Source organism: Schistocerca gregaria, chromosome 3, assembly GCF_023897955.1.
Source record: "Schistocerca gregaria isolate iqSchGreg1 chromosome 3, iqSchGreg1.2, whole genome shotgun sequence".
In the NCBI taxonomy this organism is placed as follows: domain Eukaryota; kingdom Metazoa; phylum Arthropoda; class Insecta; order Orthoptera; family Acrididae; genus Schistocerca; species Schistocerca gregaria.
In genome coordinates, this window is record NC_064922.1 from 915,626,572 (window position 1) to 915,641,441 (window position 14,870).

The 14,870-nt window shown below is 45.6% G+C and overlaps 1 protein-coding gene across 2 annotated transcripts; it reads left to right on the forward strand.

The window, feature by feature from the left end:
• Nucleotides 1-1,617: 1,617 nt before the first annotated feature.
• Nucleotides 1,618-13,262, forward strand: LOC126355482 (cuticle protein 18.7-like). 2 transcript variants are annotated; one of them, XR_007565503.1, is made up of 2 exons: nt 1,618-1,664; nt 12,268-12,375. XR_007565503.1 is itself a non-coding variant. In XM_050005798.1 (2 exons), the coding sequence occupies exons 1-2, from the start codon at nt 1,653-1,655 to the stop codon at nt 13,126-13,128; spliced, it is 666 nt and encodes a 221-aa protein (XP_049861755.1). In that variant the 5' UTR covers nt 1,624-1,652; the 3' UTR covers nt 13,129-13,262. The 2 variants fall into 2 exon arrangements, 1 of the variants encoding a protein (XP_049861755.1); XM_050005798.1 differs by lacking the exon at nt 12,268-12,375 and adding an exon at nt 12,475-13,262 and having other exon boundaries at nt 1,624-1,664.
• Nucleotides 13,263-14,870: the final 1,608 nt, after the last annotated feature.

Below are 14,870 nucleotides of genomic sequence, written 5' to 3' on the forward strand. Positions count from 1 at the left end.
CCCGAGTTCGAATCTCGGTCGAGCTCACAGTTTTAATCTGCCAAGAAGTTTCATGTCGGCGCACACTCAACAGCAGATTACTGTTGTAAAAGTCATGGAGGGGGGGGGGGGGTTAGTAATTGACAATGGAGTGAGGCAAGGTTGTAGTGTAGCCCCGATGTTATTCAATGTGTACATAGAATAATGAGTAAAGGAAGCCAAGTAGAAATATGGAAAGGTAATTGAAGTTCAGGGAGAGGAAGTAAAAACGTCGTCGCTGACATTGCAATTCTGTCAGAGACAACAAAGGACTTAAAAGAGCTGTTGAACGGAATTTATAGTATCTTAAGAAGAGAATGTAAGACACTACCAAGGAAAGAAAACAAGGGTAATGAATTAAATCAGGCAAAGCTGAAGGAATTAGATTAGGAAATGAGACACTGAAAGTAGTAGATGAGCTTTGTTATTTGGACAGCAAATTAACAAATGATGGCCAAAGTAGAGAAGATATAAGATGTAGGCTGACAAGAGCAAGAAAATAAAATTTGAAAAGAGGATTTGTCGATATCAAAAATAGTTTTAAGTGTTACGAAGTCTTTTCTGAAGGTATTTGTCTGAAGTGTAGCCTTGTAGCAATGTGAAACGTGAGTCGTAAGCAGTTCAGACAAGAAGAGAATAAAATCGCTTGGAATGTGGTGCTATAAACGAATAAAGAATCTTACATAGGTAAATCGAATAACAAATGAGGATGCACTGAACTGAACGGGTGAAAAAAGGAAGCTGCGGCAGAACTTGGCTAAAAGAAGGGATATTTTCAAGATTTTCGAAAGAAGCCTAAGGTCCGTCCCATGGAGACTAAATTTTGTGGACGTCACTTTTTCCATATGTCACTTCAGCTATTAACTGACATCTGTTATCATATGAGCACATATATTTAGAAAAAAATTACATACTTTTCGTGAAGATTAGGTGATTGTCTGGCTATTTTCTTCAATTTTTTATTTATTTTACGACGCAATCCCATGAGCCTTTCATAATGCCGTAACCGCCCATCAATGCAACGGAAACCGCTCGCAGCATGTGACTTTAGTCTGAAAATGATCACCAGCTGGACGAAACTTGTGTTACAGAATTATCAAATGTTAATGTTGCTGTCTTTTAAAAAACATAAAACTTAAAGGAACTTAGTATATATGTAACATATGCTCCTAGTATGCCTCTATACCTATAAAGGGAAGGAAGAGAAATGGCGTCAAGTATATACGGATAAAATGTTTGACATTTAAAGGAACGTAGCCTCGTAAAGATTTACTTATCGCTCCTCATTGTTTTCTAAATACTGTGGAAAATTTCGCGACGTGACTCAAAAGTCAGTGAACCATACAGCCCATTGCAAAGTGTAAGTAGCTTTCGTTGTGTGCCTTCTTGCAACATAGTCTGTATTGTTCTGAAGTTAACAGAATCGAGAAAAGCTGTTAATCGAAGCCTGTGCCGCTGACGGCTTTGTTCGGTAGCCACGCCTGATGGCATCAGCAGAGAATATAGGTTACGAGAAGGACGGCTGGCGTTGACGGAAGCGCAAACTTTCACGCCTCCGTCGCTCACTCCATATAAATACAGCAGGACCGCCCCAGTCTGGGATCACACATCCGGCAGCGTCCAAGACCATCACCATGAACACTCTGGTGAGTTAATTCTCGAAGCAATTAGTATACAATTATCAAACTCGGTTGCATTTTTACTGCTGCGTAATACTAATGTTAGGTTGTTAATTAGCACGTCATAAGGCGAATCGCTATATGGTTGTAGTTTCGTTTCAGTTTATCAGTCTTAGAAAAAGGAGAGAATTTTTGACTTGGCATGTACTCAAAACGTTGTTCTGCGCATCAAGAAACCGACTAAATGTACATGTCCACAGTTACGCCGGTCCAGTTTCCCCCAAACAATTGAAACAATTCTTGTGAATTACTTATACACTATTGCAATTAAGTCCCGCTCTCTCTAAAAATTTACTTCCCGGTCCAAGCCTCTACCACAGAATAGACATAGCGTAATCGAAGGAAGATGGATAGGACCTTTTACCCGAAAGAATTAATAAGGGACAGCCGCTGTGGCAGAGCGGTTCAAGGCGCTTCAGTCCGGAACCCCGCTGCTGCTACCGTCGCAGGTTCAAATCCTGGCTCGGGCACCGATGTGTGTGATGTCGTTAGGTTAATTAGCTTAAAGTAGTTCTACGTCTACGGGACTGATGACCTCAGATGTTAAGTCCCATAGTGCTCAGAGCCATTTGAACCATTTTTTGAATTAATACGACATGAAAAGTTTTCATGTAACTTCGTTGTTCTCGTATCCCTGTCTGTTTATTCTAACCGCTAATGAAACAAGAAAAACGGCAATAACTTGCTGTTTTTCACTTTCTTAATTAGTCATAACCCATTTAAGGGTCTGCGCTCCGTCTCTGCTGATAAATGAAACGTACACTCCTGGAAATTGAAATAAGAACACCGTGAATTCATTGTCCCAGGAAGGGGAAACTTTATTGACACATTCCTGGGGTCAGATACATCACATGATCACACTGACAGAACCACAGGCACATAGACACAGGCAACAGAGCATGTACAACGTCGGCACTAGTACAGTGTATATCCACCTTTCGCAGCAATGCAGGCTGCTATTCTCCCATGGAGACGATCGTAGAGATGCTGGATGTAGTCCTGTGGAATGGCTTGCCATGCCATTTCCACCTGGCGCCTCAGTTGGACCAGCGTTCGTGCTGGACGTGCAGACCACGTGAGACGACGCTTCATCCAGTCCCAAACATGCTCAATGGGGGACAGATCCGGAGATCTTGCTGGCCAGGGTAGTTGACTTACTCCTTCTAGAGCACGTTGGGTGGCACGGGATACATGCGGACGTGCATTGTCCTGTTGGAACAGCAAGTTCCCTTGCCGGTCAAGGAATGGTAGAACGATGGGTTTGATGACGGTTTGGATGTACCGTGCACTATTCAGTGTCCCCTCGACGATACCAGACGTGTACGGCCAGTGTAGTAGATCGCTCCCCACACCATGATGACGGGTGTTGGACCTGTGTGCCTCGGTCGTATGCAGTCCTAATTGTGGCGCTCACCTGCACAGCGCCAAACACGCATACGACCATCATTGGCACCAAGGCAGAAGCGACTCTCATCGCTGAAGACGACACGTCTCCATTCGTCCCTCCATTCACGCCTGTCGCGACACCACTGGAGGCGGGCTGCACGATGTTGGGGCGTCAGCGGAAGAAGGCCTAACGGTATGCGGGACCGTAGCCCAGCTTCTTGGAGACGGTTGCGAATGGTCCTCGCCGATACCCCAGGAGCAACAGTGTCCCTAATTTGCTGGGAAGTGGCGGTGCGGTCCCCTACGGCACTGCGTAGGATCCTAAGGTCTTGTCGTGCATCCGTGCGTCGCTACGGTCCGGTCCCAGGTCGACGGGCACGTGCACCTTCCGCAGACCACTGGCGACAACATCGATGCACTGTGGAGACCTCACGCCCCACGGGTTGAGCAATTCGGCGGTACGTCCACCCGGCCTCCCGCATGGCCACTATACGCCCTCGCTCAAAGTCCGTCAACTGCACATACGGTTCACGTCCACGCTGTCGCGGCATGCTACCAGTGTTAAAGACTGCGATGGAGCTCCGTATGCCACGGCAAACTGGCTGACACTGATGGCGGCGGTGCACAAATGCTGCGGAGCTAGCGCCATTCGACGGCCAACACCGCGGTTCGTGGTGTGTCCGCTGTGCCGTGCGTGTGATCATTGCTTGTACAGCCCTCTCGCAGTGTCCGGAGCAAGTATGGTGGGTCTGACACACCGGTGTCAATGTGTTCTTTTTTCCATTTCCAGGAGTGTAGAATTGTTTTTGATTGTTTGTGAAAGAGAATAAAAAATATTGGAACGTCTTTTACTTTTAGCCGTAAATAGATAATAGGTTAAAATTAAAATAAATAAGCCCTCGGTCACAATTTTATATAAAAAAGTGTAAGTACAGTCATGTTCACCTGCCACGCTTGTTAATGCGGGCGCCTCAGTCCGTTGCAACCAGTGGCTGTAGAGACAGGTACGAACTACCCTTAGAGGCTCGCCATCACACATTCCTTTCAAGTACTTTGTGACTGAAGCCCTTCTGGCCTGTTATTTATTTTAGACGTGACATGTAAGTACTGTCTCTGTCTTGTATCATTAGTCAGTACTTACACTTTTTTATATAAAAAATTTTTTCTTCCCACAAAATTGTAATTATGTTATGGACCACTTTAAATGTCTAAATTCTGATGAAAGCAATCGTAGAAGTGTTGAAACCTGGTAAATAAAACTAAAAAATTGTGACCGAGGACTCGTTTGTTTCAATTTCAATTTCTAAACGGTCACTGAACTAAGCAGCCATGTTCAAAACTTTGCGATAGAGAACAGGTTTCGAATTAACCAAAGATGGGACCACAGCAGTTAAGGCAGCTGATTCTACTTCTTATTATAAGTGCACGAGTCAACCCGCGGCCATGGTCTGTTGTTAAGTAAGGTGCAGCAAAGCTGTCATCAATTCGAAGCCCATGATGGCTCCAGACACGTTTTCGGCCTGTAATCTTATTGAATGGAGTGTAATTGCCTTCAGTGACGAGTCCCACTTTGCAATAGGCCCGAAGACCAGCGATGACGTGTCTGGAGACTCCCCAGCCGCTGGTGGGATACCAGTCTGTCGCCTGCCATACGGCCCGACCACCGAGAGTGGTAGTCTGGCGTGTCATCCATTCCATGGCGCGGCCTCTTTTGTTGACATGAGCGGCACCCTCGCAGCACAACGCCACGTCGACGATACTCTACGTCACGTTTCGTTCGGGATTTTGACGACCTAATGCGCCAATTGGACAGAATGTGACACGGTATTCCTCAGGTGTTCGTCCAACAACGCTATCGTTCAATGTCAATCCAAATAAGTGCTTGCATTTGGGCCAGAGGTGGGCAACGCGTTACTGAGTTGATCAATTTCTCCTGAATAAATCACCCAATATTTCTGACACTGTAATCATTTCTTCGTCTGTACATTTGCATCACACCTACAGATATCTGTCCCATTCGGATCACTCCTTCGTGGTGCGTCGTTTTTTCTCTTAGAGAGTATACTGGACAAGCACTCTACTATTTAGTGCTTTAAAGATTTCAGTCATCTTAGTGGACGCATATTAATGAAATTTTGTCATCCTGTCACGGTAGTGGAAAAAAAGCAGTTTTTCTTAATATCAAGCAGTAATGCAGACTTAACGTAAGATGATCAGGAAAGCATCTCAGGCTGGCCTTGGTTGTTTGAAGTTAATTTTCTTTTCTACATGTGGTAAAGGTTTGTAGCCTCTATTGGCAGTTCATGTAATTCAGTAGGCGACTTTTACTGACTTAAGAATTACAGCACGTTGTGTCACAATTTTAGATTTTCTTCTATGAATAGTATAAACCATTTTACTGTATTTTACCCACTGACAGTACCAATATTTTAATTACTGGGGATAAGAAAAAAGGAAGACTGTCCAATTGGTTTCTCAGTTGGTATGCCATGTGTTTACACAAAGGCACCTGGCAGTAAATTTCTTAGCAGATGCTTTACCCATCCCTGAGATATCGAGTTGAAGGAGCATTCGCTAGGTGTAGGCCGACCTAGATTGTGTCGACATGTCAGTCCTCGGCACTGAATTGACACACGCTTATCAATTATGTTTATGAGAAATAGTACCTGACACGCTACGACGGTATCATTGCGATACTATAACTGCGTGATGTAGATCATAGCATTAGTATGGTGAGCAATAAACTAGACCAGTTAGCCACCCAAGCAAGCCTACAATACCGGCTCAAAACGAGTCACTCACGGTCTTCTCTCGTTACCTCTCAACGCTCAAAAGTTCACCATTATAGTATGTGGGACTAGCACAATTTGGTGAACGGATATGAACTGAGGTGCCAAAATTTACGGAAGGTTTTTCCCATGCGAATATAAGCCGTGAATATAGCGGCTTTAAGCGCTCTATGACATGTGCGAAGAAAAACAAAGTGTCTGCATTTCTAAGAGAACAAAATGCTGAAGTCACCAGCCCTAGACTTACACACTATTTAAACTAACTTATGCAAAGAACAACACATACACCCATGCCCGAGGGAGGACACCATACCTGAACAGCCTGTTGTAGACAGGTGCATGGTGAACATGGCATGATGTCGTAGTTCACCGAGTTTGAACAAGAGGTCATAACGGGTGCAAGCGAGACCTACGAGAAAGACAGGCCTTGGCGCGTAGTCACAGCACGTGACACTGCAGGTCTTGCGTGTGAGGGCAGTCGTCTCTGGCGGGGAGCGGATAACGTTTCAAACGAGTTTAACAATTCTTTACTGGACACCTTTTCAATTAAATACTAATTTCCCGCCACCTCCGTGGCCTAGCGGTTCTATTCACTCCAGTCAGGAACGGTGGTGCTGCTAGGGTCGCAGGTTCGAATCCTGCCTCGGACATGGATGTGTGTGATGTCCTTAGGTTCGTTAGGTTTAGGTAGTTCTAAGTCTAGGGGACTGAAGACCACAGATCTTAAGTCTCTGAGTGCTTAGAGCCATTTGAACTGATTTCCGGTGTGTCCAGTACGGAGCCGATCGTTCCTGGACTGTCGCCAACAGGCCTACAAGTGTGACGTCACAATTTCGTTGCACGGCCCGTATATCTATTTGCCCTTGAGGTGCTAGACGCCTGCGTCATAGCATTTCGCAGATGTTGAATTCCGAGATGAACAGTCTTTAGGATGGATCTTCAATATGTCACAAACAATGTTTCCACGGTGTAAATCCTGCAAACAGTTTCACGGAAGGACCTCACGTAGAGCCATGTCAACTGTGAGTAAGATATCCGCTAATTTGAAAGCTGGGCGTCAGAAACCCTTTTCTAGCAGGACTGTACGGAGACAAATGCACCGCACAGGCGTCAACAGCTGACGAACGACTCGCGTGTCTTTTGTGAGACCTCAACAAAGAACTCCACGACTGGAATGGCCCCACTGACATCGTCACTGGACAATGGAGACTGGTGGGGGATAGCATGGCTCTATGAAACCCAGTTCCAGCTGTATAGAGTTGATGGGCACCGTAAAATATGGCACATTTTCCGTGCAACTATGTACTCTGCATGTAAACAAAGTTCAATTTAGGCAGGAGATGGCTGAATTAGCGTCTGCACGGTTTCATAAGATAATGAAGTCCCCTTAATCAGCTTCTAGGGCCAATAATGGGTTTATATCGTGTGAATAGTATTGAGTACCATCCGCATTCCATTCCGACATCATAAAGAGATTCCTTGTTCCAACTAGACAATGCAATATTGCATTGCTCTTTGCACTCAGGTGGCTTGATGAAGACTCCAGCGATTTTAAGATCGTGGATGGCTGTCCGGAGCACCCAAACATAACCCAGTCGAGAATTTATGTGATATTGTTACTAACAGTGTGCACCCCATGAACGCATCACCAATTACAAGTACAATTACGGACAGCACTGCAATATGTGTCGAACTACATCTCTCCTAAACGATTCCATTGTTTCGTAGGGTCCATGCCTCGTTTTGTTATTGTAGTTCTGAGGGCTCGTACAGCAGCTATTGATATCACATCCAATGGGTTACCATGGCAAACGCCACCTAGAGTAGTGAGATGTTTGAGCTGTAGTAAAGACTAAGAGATGTTGCTATCTCTCGAACCTTGAAATTAGATCATTCCCACAGATCTTCTAATTCCGCAATAGCTGGATAATGTCGTCATTTGCAATAGTGAAGTGATGTCAATTTCTGTATTTAATTCAAATGTTTCCATGGTTGTTGTCGTCTATTATGTCAATAAATCAAGTTTCACTTGGCAGCTAGGCTTAAATAGCAATTACTCTAACAATATCCCATATGATACAGTAAAATGGTAGAATAGGACCATTCAGCTTACAAACTGTAAAAAAAAAATTAAAAACGGAATTATTAATTTTCGATATGAAAACACTACCATTGACGCAACTGATAAATAACAATGTTAGATGCAGCTGGTACTAATTACAACGTTGGTGCAAAATCACTGGAAACAAAGTCTAGCGTGGACCAAGAGTCGAACCAGGATGGTGGCCTTTCGTGGACAGTAAGCCATTAAATACACCATTTGACCACGCTTCTCTCAGTCAAAGCTTCGTTTGGCCTAAGGCTTCTTCTCTTTCCTCACAGTTCCTGACTCCTCGAAGGGGTGTGGGAGGCGTGTGTGAAGTGGTCTCTTACCGTACTGCCCGCGGAAGACAGCGATCCGGTTTCCATTCCTGGCCTAGGCTCAACCCTAATTCGCCACGTGCTGTCATAGTATCCAGTGGAATTAATTCATTTTCGATATTAGGGCGTGTAATTTTTGCCGCTAATCTGATTCGGCTTCCTAAAGTTTATACCACGGTACAGATTCCTGTTTGCCTAATTATTTGAGAAATTTTTTACTGCATTTTTAACTCTGTGCCAAGATAATCTTCTTGTGTCCATAGTCGGCAGTTAATCCAAGTGCGAAAAATCATACACACCATACTTTTTGAATGAATTAACCTTTACTCTGTGTTAGAATAAGTTCTGGGAATGCTGCCAAGTAACGTTCTGGACAATGACTAATATTTCTACATCTCATCATTTTCAAGGTACGGGGCGATGAATAGGACTGTTGCTAAAACGCTCCAAATGAGATCTTGTTTTACAACTGTTTCAAGTCAAGTCATGGTGCCATTAACTGCTAAAACTCGAAACAAGGTTAAAAATTTTAAAAATTCAATTTCGAAAAAAAAACATAGAAAACTGATAATCTCTGTGTGCAACTTCATATAATTTTTTTAGTAGTAGTAACAATATTATTACATTCTCATTTTTACGTAATTCATACGTGGTGAGACTGACAAAAACATTTGTCGCGTACACATTTTCCACATCATATTGCTCTTCAGTACTTATAGTTTAGTCTCTACTTAACAAGTTCATCATATTGTCATTCGGCAGAATTTAGAGTGCACATGTTTTACACATTATCCTGTTGTTGCATACTCCAGGACTGCAATTGTATTTTCAGGTTTTTGGATACTTTCGCCATTTATTAGTGATCTGTGCGATCTTTTCTGGTTTTTTATTAATGTCGTATGATGCCTTAATGAGAATATCATTCACTTCGTTAATTTGTTTGCAATTCAGGTAGGATCTGCTGAAGTCCACAAACGCGAAACTTCTAGAGCGCAAGTTGTGGCTGCTCTGTTCGGTCGATGGGACTGGAAAGTACTGTACCATCCACCATACTCCCCGGATTTAAGCCCTTCGGACTGTAATTTGATTCCGAAGATGAAGGAACTACTTCGTGGCATTCGCTTCAGATCTGTTCCAGAGATTCGACAGGCAGTATACCTCTCGATTCCCACCATCAACAGAACAGGCTCTACTTACGGTATACCATGCCCTCCACATCGATGGCAACGGTTTCTACACAACGCTGGTGACTACTTTGAAGGACAGTAATACGTGCAAACATGTCACTCTTTTGTATCGGTTGTGAACAAATAGTTGCCGCTATTGAAATTGAAACCAATTATGACACTTCCGCATTTCTTCGGGATCCGCAGTGGCATCATTCGTGAATTAAAATGAATAACTACGAAATTGTCTGTTCGTTATTTGCGGTAGAAGTACTGGCCCATTTTCCTTCATAGTCTCTAATTGTGTCACTTAGAGAAGCTGTCACATACAGCATTCAGCCCTTCTTGTTCGCTAATGAGGTCACGCACTAAGCTCATATATCTTTTTCTTTCTTTCTTTCTTTTTTTTTCGTGCTGCTCCTGTTGCTTTCTAGGCATAAATTTGCGCTCTTAGCACATGTGAAGGTTCACTGTCACGTAGTGTCCATATTTCTCGCTATTACACATAAAGTGAGTGAGATGGCAATAAAATTATTGCTTTGTCTTTCTGTCGTGAACAGAATATTTTTTTAATTTTTTTTTTTATTTATCGAAAATTTAAAGTCTTGTACAATTTGTCAGTGCATTTTGCGATGTTATGTCTGACTGATAATCCTGGGCATCCTATTTACTCCTTCATCTTATCATCCTTCTCCTGGTCCTCTTTCGCTGTTACTGAGGTGTTCACTATCCAACTTCCGGAAATTGTTACGTTGCACACAGGCACATCCGTTATGTCGTGACTACAAGTACTCATCATGCGTCGTGTTTGAAACGCTGTTTGTTCATGCATTTAGTGGTACCCATTGCTCTTCAATTCTTATTGTGTATACAGTGTATCTCTGTTTCTAAGTATTGTAAGTGTAGTTTATGTCTATTGCTCACATATTTCCGGCATGTGCTGAGTTAAGAAACATGTGTTCAGTTAAGAAACATACGATACCGCGGCTGGGCTCGATATGTTTCGTTCTCAACCGCTCCCTTTTGGCAGGGGCGGAGTCGTACACTCTATCACTTACATCCCACTCGCTCTGCCATGTATGTTTTAAGGTGATGTGTCGTCTGCACCGGTACACCAGTTATTGTGGGTACGTTACCTGATATCCCCATCTTTGAACAGTTCCTTGCGGCTCTGTATTTGATCGTGTTATCTATGGGGCGCATTCGGAACACCAGACACAGTGTCGAATTCCCCAGGTGGGGCCTTTCTCTACCCTCGTCCGATTGATGCTTTGTTGGTGGCAAGGTTCAGACTGTGTGACGAAACTGAGTACTGATTTGAAGAGCGCAAAGTGGTATGTCCTCACGACTGGTAGAACTCGTCTGTTTGTTCGGAATTCAGCCTCACCAGTTTATGTAGCTTTTTTTTCTGATTAGTCCGTTATTAGACTTGCGTGTCCATGGAAATTCAATTTCTCATCTCGTGTACCCCAAGATGACACGTGAAACGTCCCCTTTGAACAATTCTACATGACTGTGCTTAAACTGACACACAATATTTTTAGCGCAACGCAATCTGGCTTTCAAATATCCCTACAAGGGAATGGCCCTGACTAACATTAACCTATACCTTTCACAAATCACTTACCCCACCAACAATCTTCGTTACTCGAACTACTACAATACAGCGAGCGCCACAACTGCCAGCTAAATAAAAGATTCAAACTACGGAAATCACTAACTACTGATAGGTATAGTTAGCAAATGAAAGATTTTAATAGAGAACAAGCAATAAATTTACCTTAATAGTCATAATATATATAGCAGTTCATGACATCCATTCTTACGAATTTCAAAACTCCGCCATCCCTCTCCCCACATCCACCACTGCTGGCGGCTCACCTCCGACTGCGCAACGCTACGCATTGTTAGCATCCAGCTGCTGCTGCCCAACACTACAACGGCAGACAACAATGCAAACCAGCCACAGACTGCACACAGCACAGCCAGTGATTTTCATAGACAGCGCTACGTGGCGGCGGCGTTACCAATAAAAAAAAAACAGCCTATTTACACACGTAACATCTACTTGTTTAGGTGGAGGATCCCTTTGGAGTGATCGTTTCAGCAATGTGTATGTTGAAACTTCCTGGCAGATTAAAACTGTGTGTCGGACTGACACTCGAACTCGGGGCCTTTGCCTTTCGCGAGCAAGTGCTCTACCAACTGAGCTACTCAAGCACGACCCACGTCCCGTACTCACAGCTTTAATTCCGCCAGTACTTCGCCTCCTACCTTCCAAACTTCACAGAAGCTCTCCTGCGAACCTTGCAGAACTAGCACTACTGGAAGAAAGGATATTGCAGAGACATGGCTTAGCCAAATGCTGTGAGGACGGGGCGTGAGTCGTGCTTAGGTAGCTCAGATGGTAGAGCACTTGCCTGCGCAAGGGAAAGGTCCCGCGTTCGAGTCCCGGTCCGGCACACAGTTTTAATCTGCCAGGAAGTTTCATATCAGCGAACACTCTGCTGTAGAGTGAAAATGTCAATGTGTATGTTGTTTTGAACAGACAAGAGGTTTAATGGAAACATGATGTGATGCTGTAATGTGTGTTTCTAACAGCTAGTGCTGAGCGCCTTCGTTTCAGCGGCGATGTGCGCGCCCGGCTTCCTGGGCACTCCAGGCTTCTCGGGAACCCCAGGTTTCCCGGGAGCCCCAGGTTTCCCAGCAGCCCCAGGATTCGTGGGAGCCCGAGATTTGCCTGGAGCCCCAGGTTTCCCAGAGACTTGCGTTTATGTTAATTGATTCTGTAACGTGTGTTTCGAACAGCTGGTGCTGAGCGCCTTCTTTTCGGCGGCGGTGTGCGCGCCTGGCTTCCTGGGCGCTCCAGGTTTCCCGGGAGTTCCAGGTTTCCTGGGAGCCCCAGGTTTCCCGGGAGGCCCAGGATTCGTGGGAGCCCGAGATTTGCCTGGAGCCCCAGGTTTCCCAGAGACTTGCGTTTATGTTAATTGATTCTGTAACGTGTGTTTCGAACAGCTGGTGCTGAGCGCCTTCTTTTCGGCGGCGGTGTGCGCGCCTGGCTTCCTGGGCGCTCCAGGTTTCCCGGGAGTTCCAGGTTTCCTGGGAGCCCCAGGTTTCCCTGGAGGCCCAGGTTTCCCTGGAGCCCCAGGTTTCCCTGGAGCCCCAGGTTTCCCAGGAGCGGCAGGCCTGCTGGGAGCCCACGGCGCGCTGGCAGCAGCTGGCCGCGGCTACGCGGCGCACGCCCCCGCCAACATCGTGGTGGGGGCGGGCGGCTACGTGCTCGACGCCCCCGACGTGGCCGTCGCCAAGAGCGCCCACCTCGCGGCCGTGGCGGCCACCAGGGCGCGCGACGCTGCCGTCAACGCCGCCGACGCCGCCGCCGCTGCCCACGCCGGCGCCGCACCCGGGTTCCCCGCTCCCGGTTTCCCAGCTCCCGGCTTCCCAGCTCCAGGATTTCCAGCTCCAGGCTTTCCAGCTCCAGGCTTCCCCACTCCTGGACTGGGCTTCGGCCCCGGTCCTCTGGGCGCCTACGCCCCAGGACACGGCCACGCTAACATCGTCATAGGACCAGGCGGAGTGCCGCTCGACACTCCAGAGGTGGCTGCTGGAAAAGTAGCAAACGCCGTCGCCCACCTGCAGGCCAAGGCGCGGACTGGCCATCTGGGATGAGCAGACAGCCAATGTGACTTTCCCAGATTGTATTGAGGTTGATGGTCACGGCACATTCATTATTGTACAAATTAATTTATATAAATGGTGCACAGAACTTGTAACCGCTTACAGAGGACTGAATAAATTATATTCATGAATTTAACAATATTTTTATTAATGTTACATCGAGATCTATCCTCTTGAAATGACCATTTAACAGAATCAGTAGCTATATGACATCATTGACCTATGTAGAAGGAAATGAACTGACTTTGTGGCATTGATGGGCGGGAAACACAGCTTGACGTAGTTCGACCACTTCGCTTAAAGATGTTTTAGCTGACGCCAAACTGGGCGACTTGAGAGTCGGTAATGATGAAATGATGACGAGCACAACACAATACCCGACTTGAGAAAATCTCCCTGGTCAGGAATCGCATCAGGGCTCATTGCATGGCAATCAGACGTGCTAACCACTCAGCTAAGGAGGCGGACTCTACGAGGTGCATTCAAGTTCTAAGGCATCCGATTTTTTTTCTCCGGACTGGAAAGAGATAGAAAAATGCGTATTGTTTTAAAATGAGGCCGCGTTCATTGTCAATACGTCCCAGATATGGCAGCACCGTACGGCAAATGGAATTTTACCGCCAGCGGCGAGAATGAGAACTGTTTAAAATACTTAAAATGGCGACGTTTTCCTTACTTGAACAGCGTGCAATCATTCGTTTCTGAATTTGCGTGGTGTGAAACCAATTGAAATTCATCGACAGTAGAAGGAGACATGTGGTGTTGGAGTTATGGATGTGTCGAAAGTGCGTTCGTGGGTGCGACAATTTAATGAAAGTAGAACATCATGCAACAACAAACCGAAACAATTCCGGGCTCGCACAAGCTGATCTGACGACATGATCGAGAAAGTGGAGAGAATTGTTGTGGGAGATCGCCGAATGACTGTTGAACAGATCGCCTCCAGGGTGGGAATTCCGTGGGTTCTGGGCCCACAATCCTGCATGACGACCTGAAAATGCGAAAAGTGTCACGAGGTGGATGCCACGAATGCTGACGGACGACCACATGGCTGGCCGTGTGGCATGTAGCCAAGCAATGTTGAAGCGCAACGACAGAAAGAATGGGACTTTCTTTTCGTATGTCGTGACAATGGATCAGACGTGGATGCCATTTTTCAATCCAGAAACAAAGCGCCAGTCAGCTCAATGGAAGCACACAGATTCACCGCCACGAAAAAAATTTCGGGTAACCGCCAGTGCTGGAAAAATAATGGTGTCCATGTCCTGGGACAGCGAGGGCGTAATCCTTACCCTTTGCGCTCCAAAGGGCACTATGGTAACAGGTGCATCCTACGAAAATGTTTTGAAGAACAAATTCCTTTATGCACTACAACAAAAACGTCCGGGAAGGGCTGCGCGTGTGCTGTTTCACCAAGACAACGCACCCGCATATCGAGCTAACGTTACGCAACAGTTTCTTCGTGATAAAAACTTTGAAGTGATTCCTCATGCTCCCTACTCACCTGACCTGGCTTCTAGTGACTTTTGGCTTTTTCCAACAATGAAAGACACTCTCCGTGGCCACACATTCACCAGCCGTGCTGCTATTGTCTCAGCGATTTTCCAGTGGCCAAAACAGACTCCTAAAGAAGCCTTCGCCGCTGCCATGGAATCATGGCGTCAGCGTTGTGAAAAATGTGTACGTCTGCAGGGCGATTACGTCGAGAAGTAACGCCAGTTTCATCGATTTCG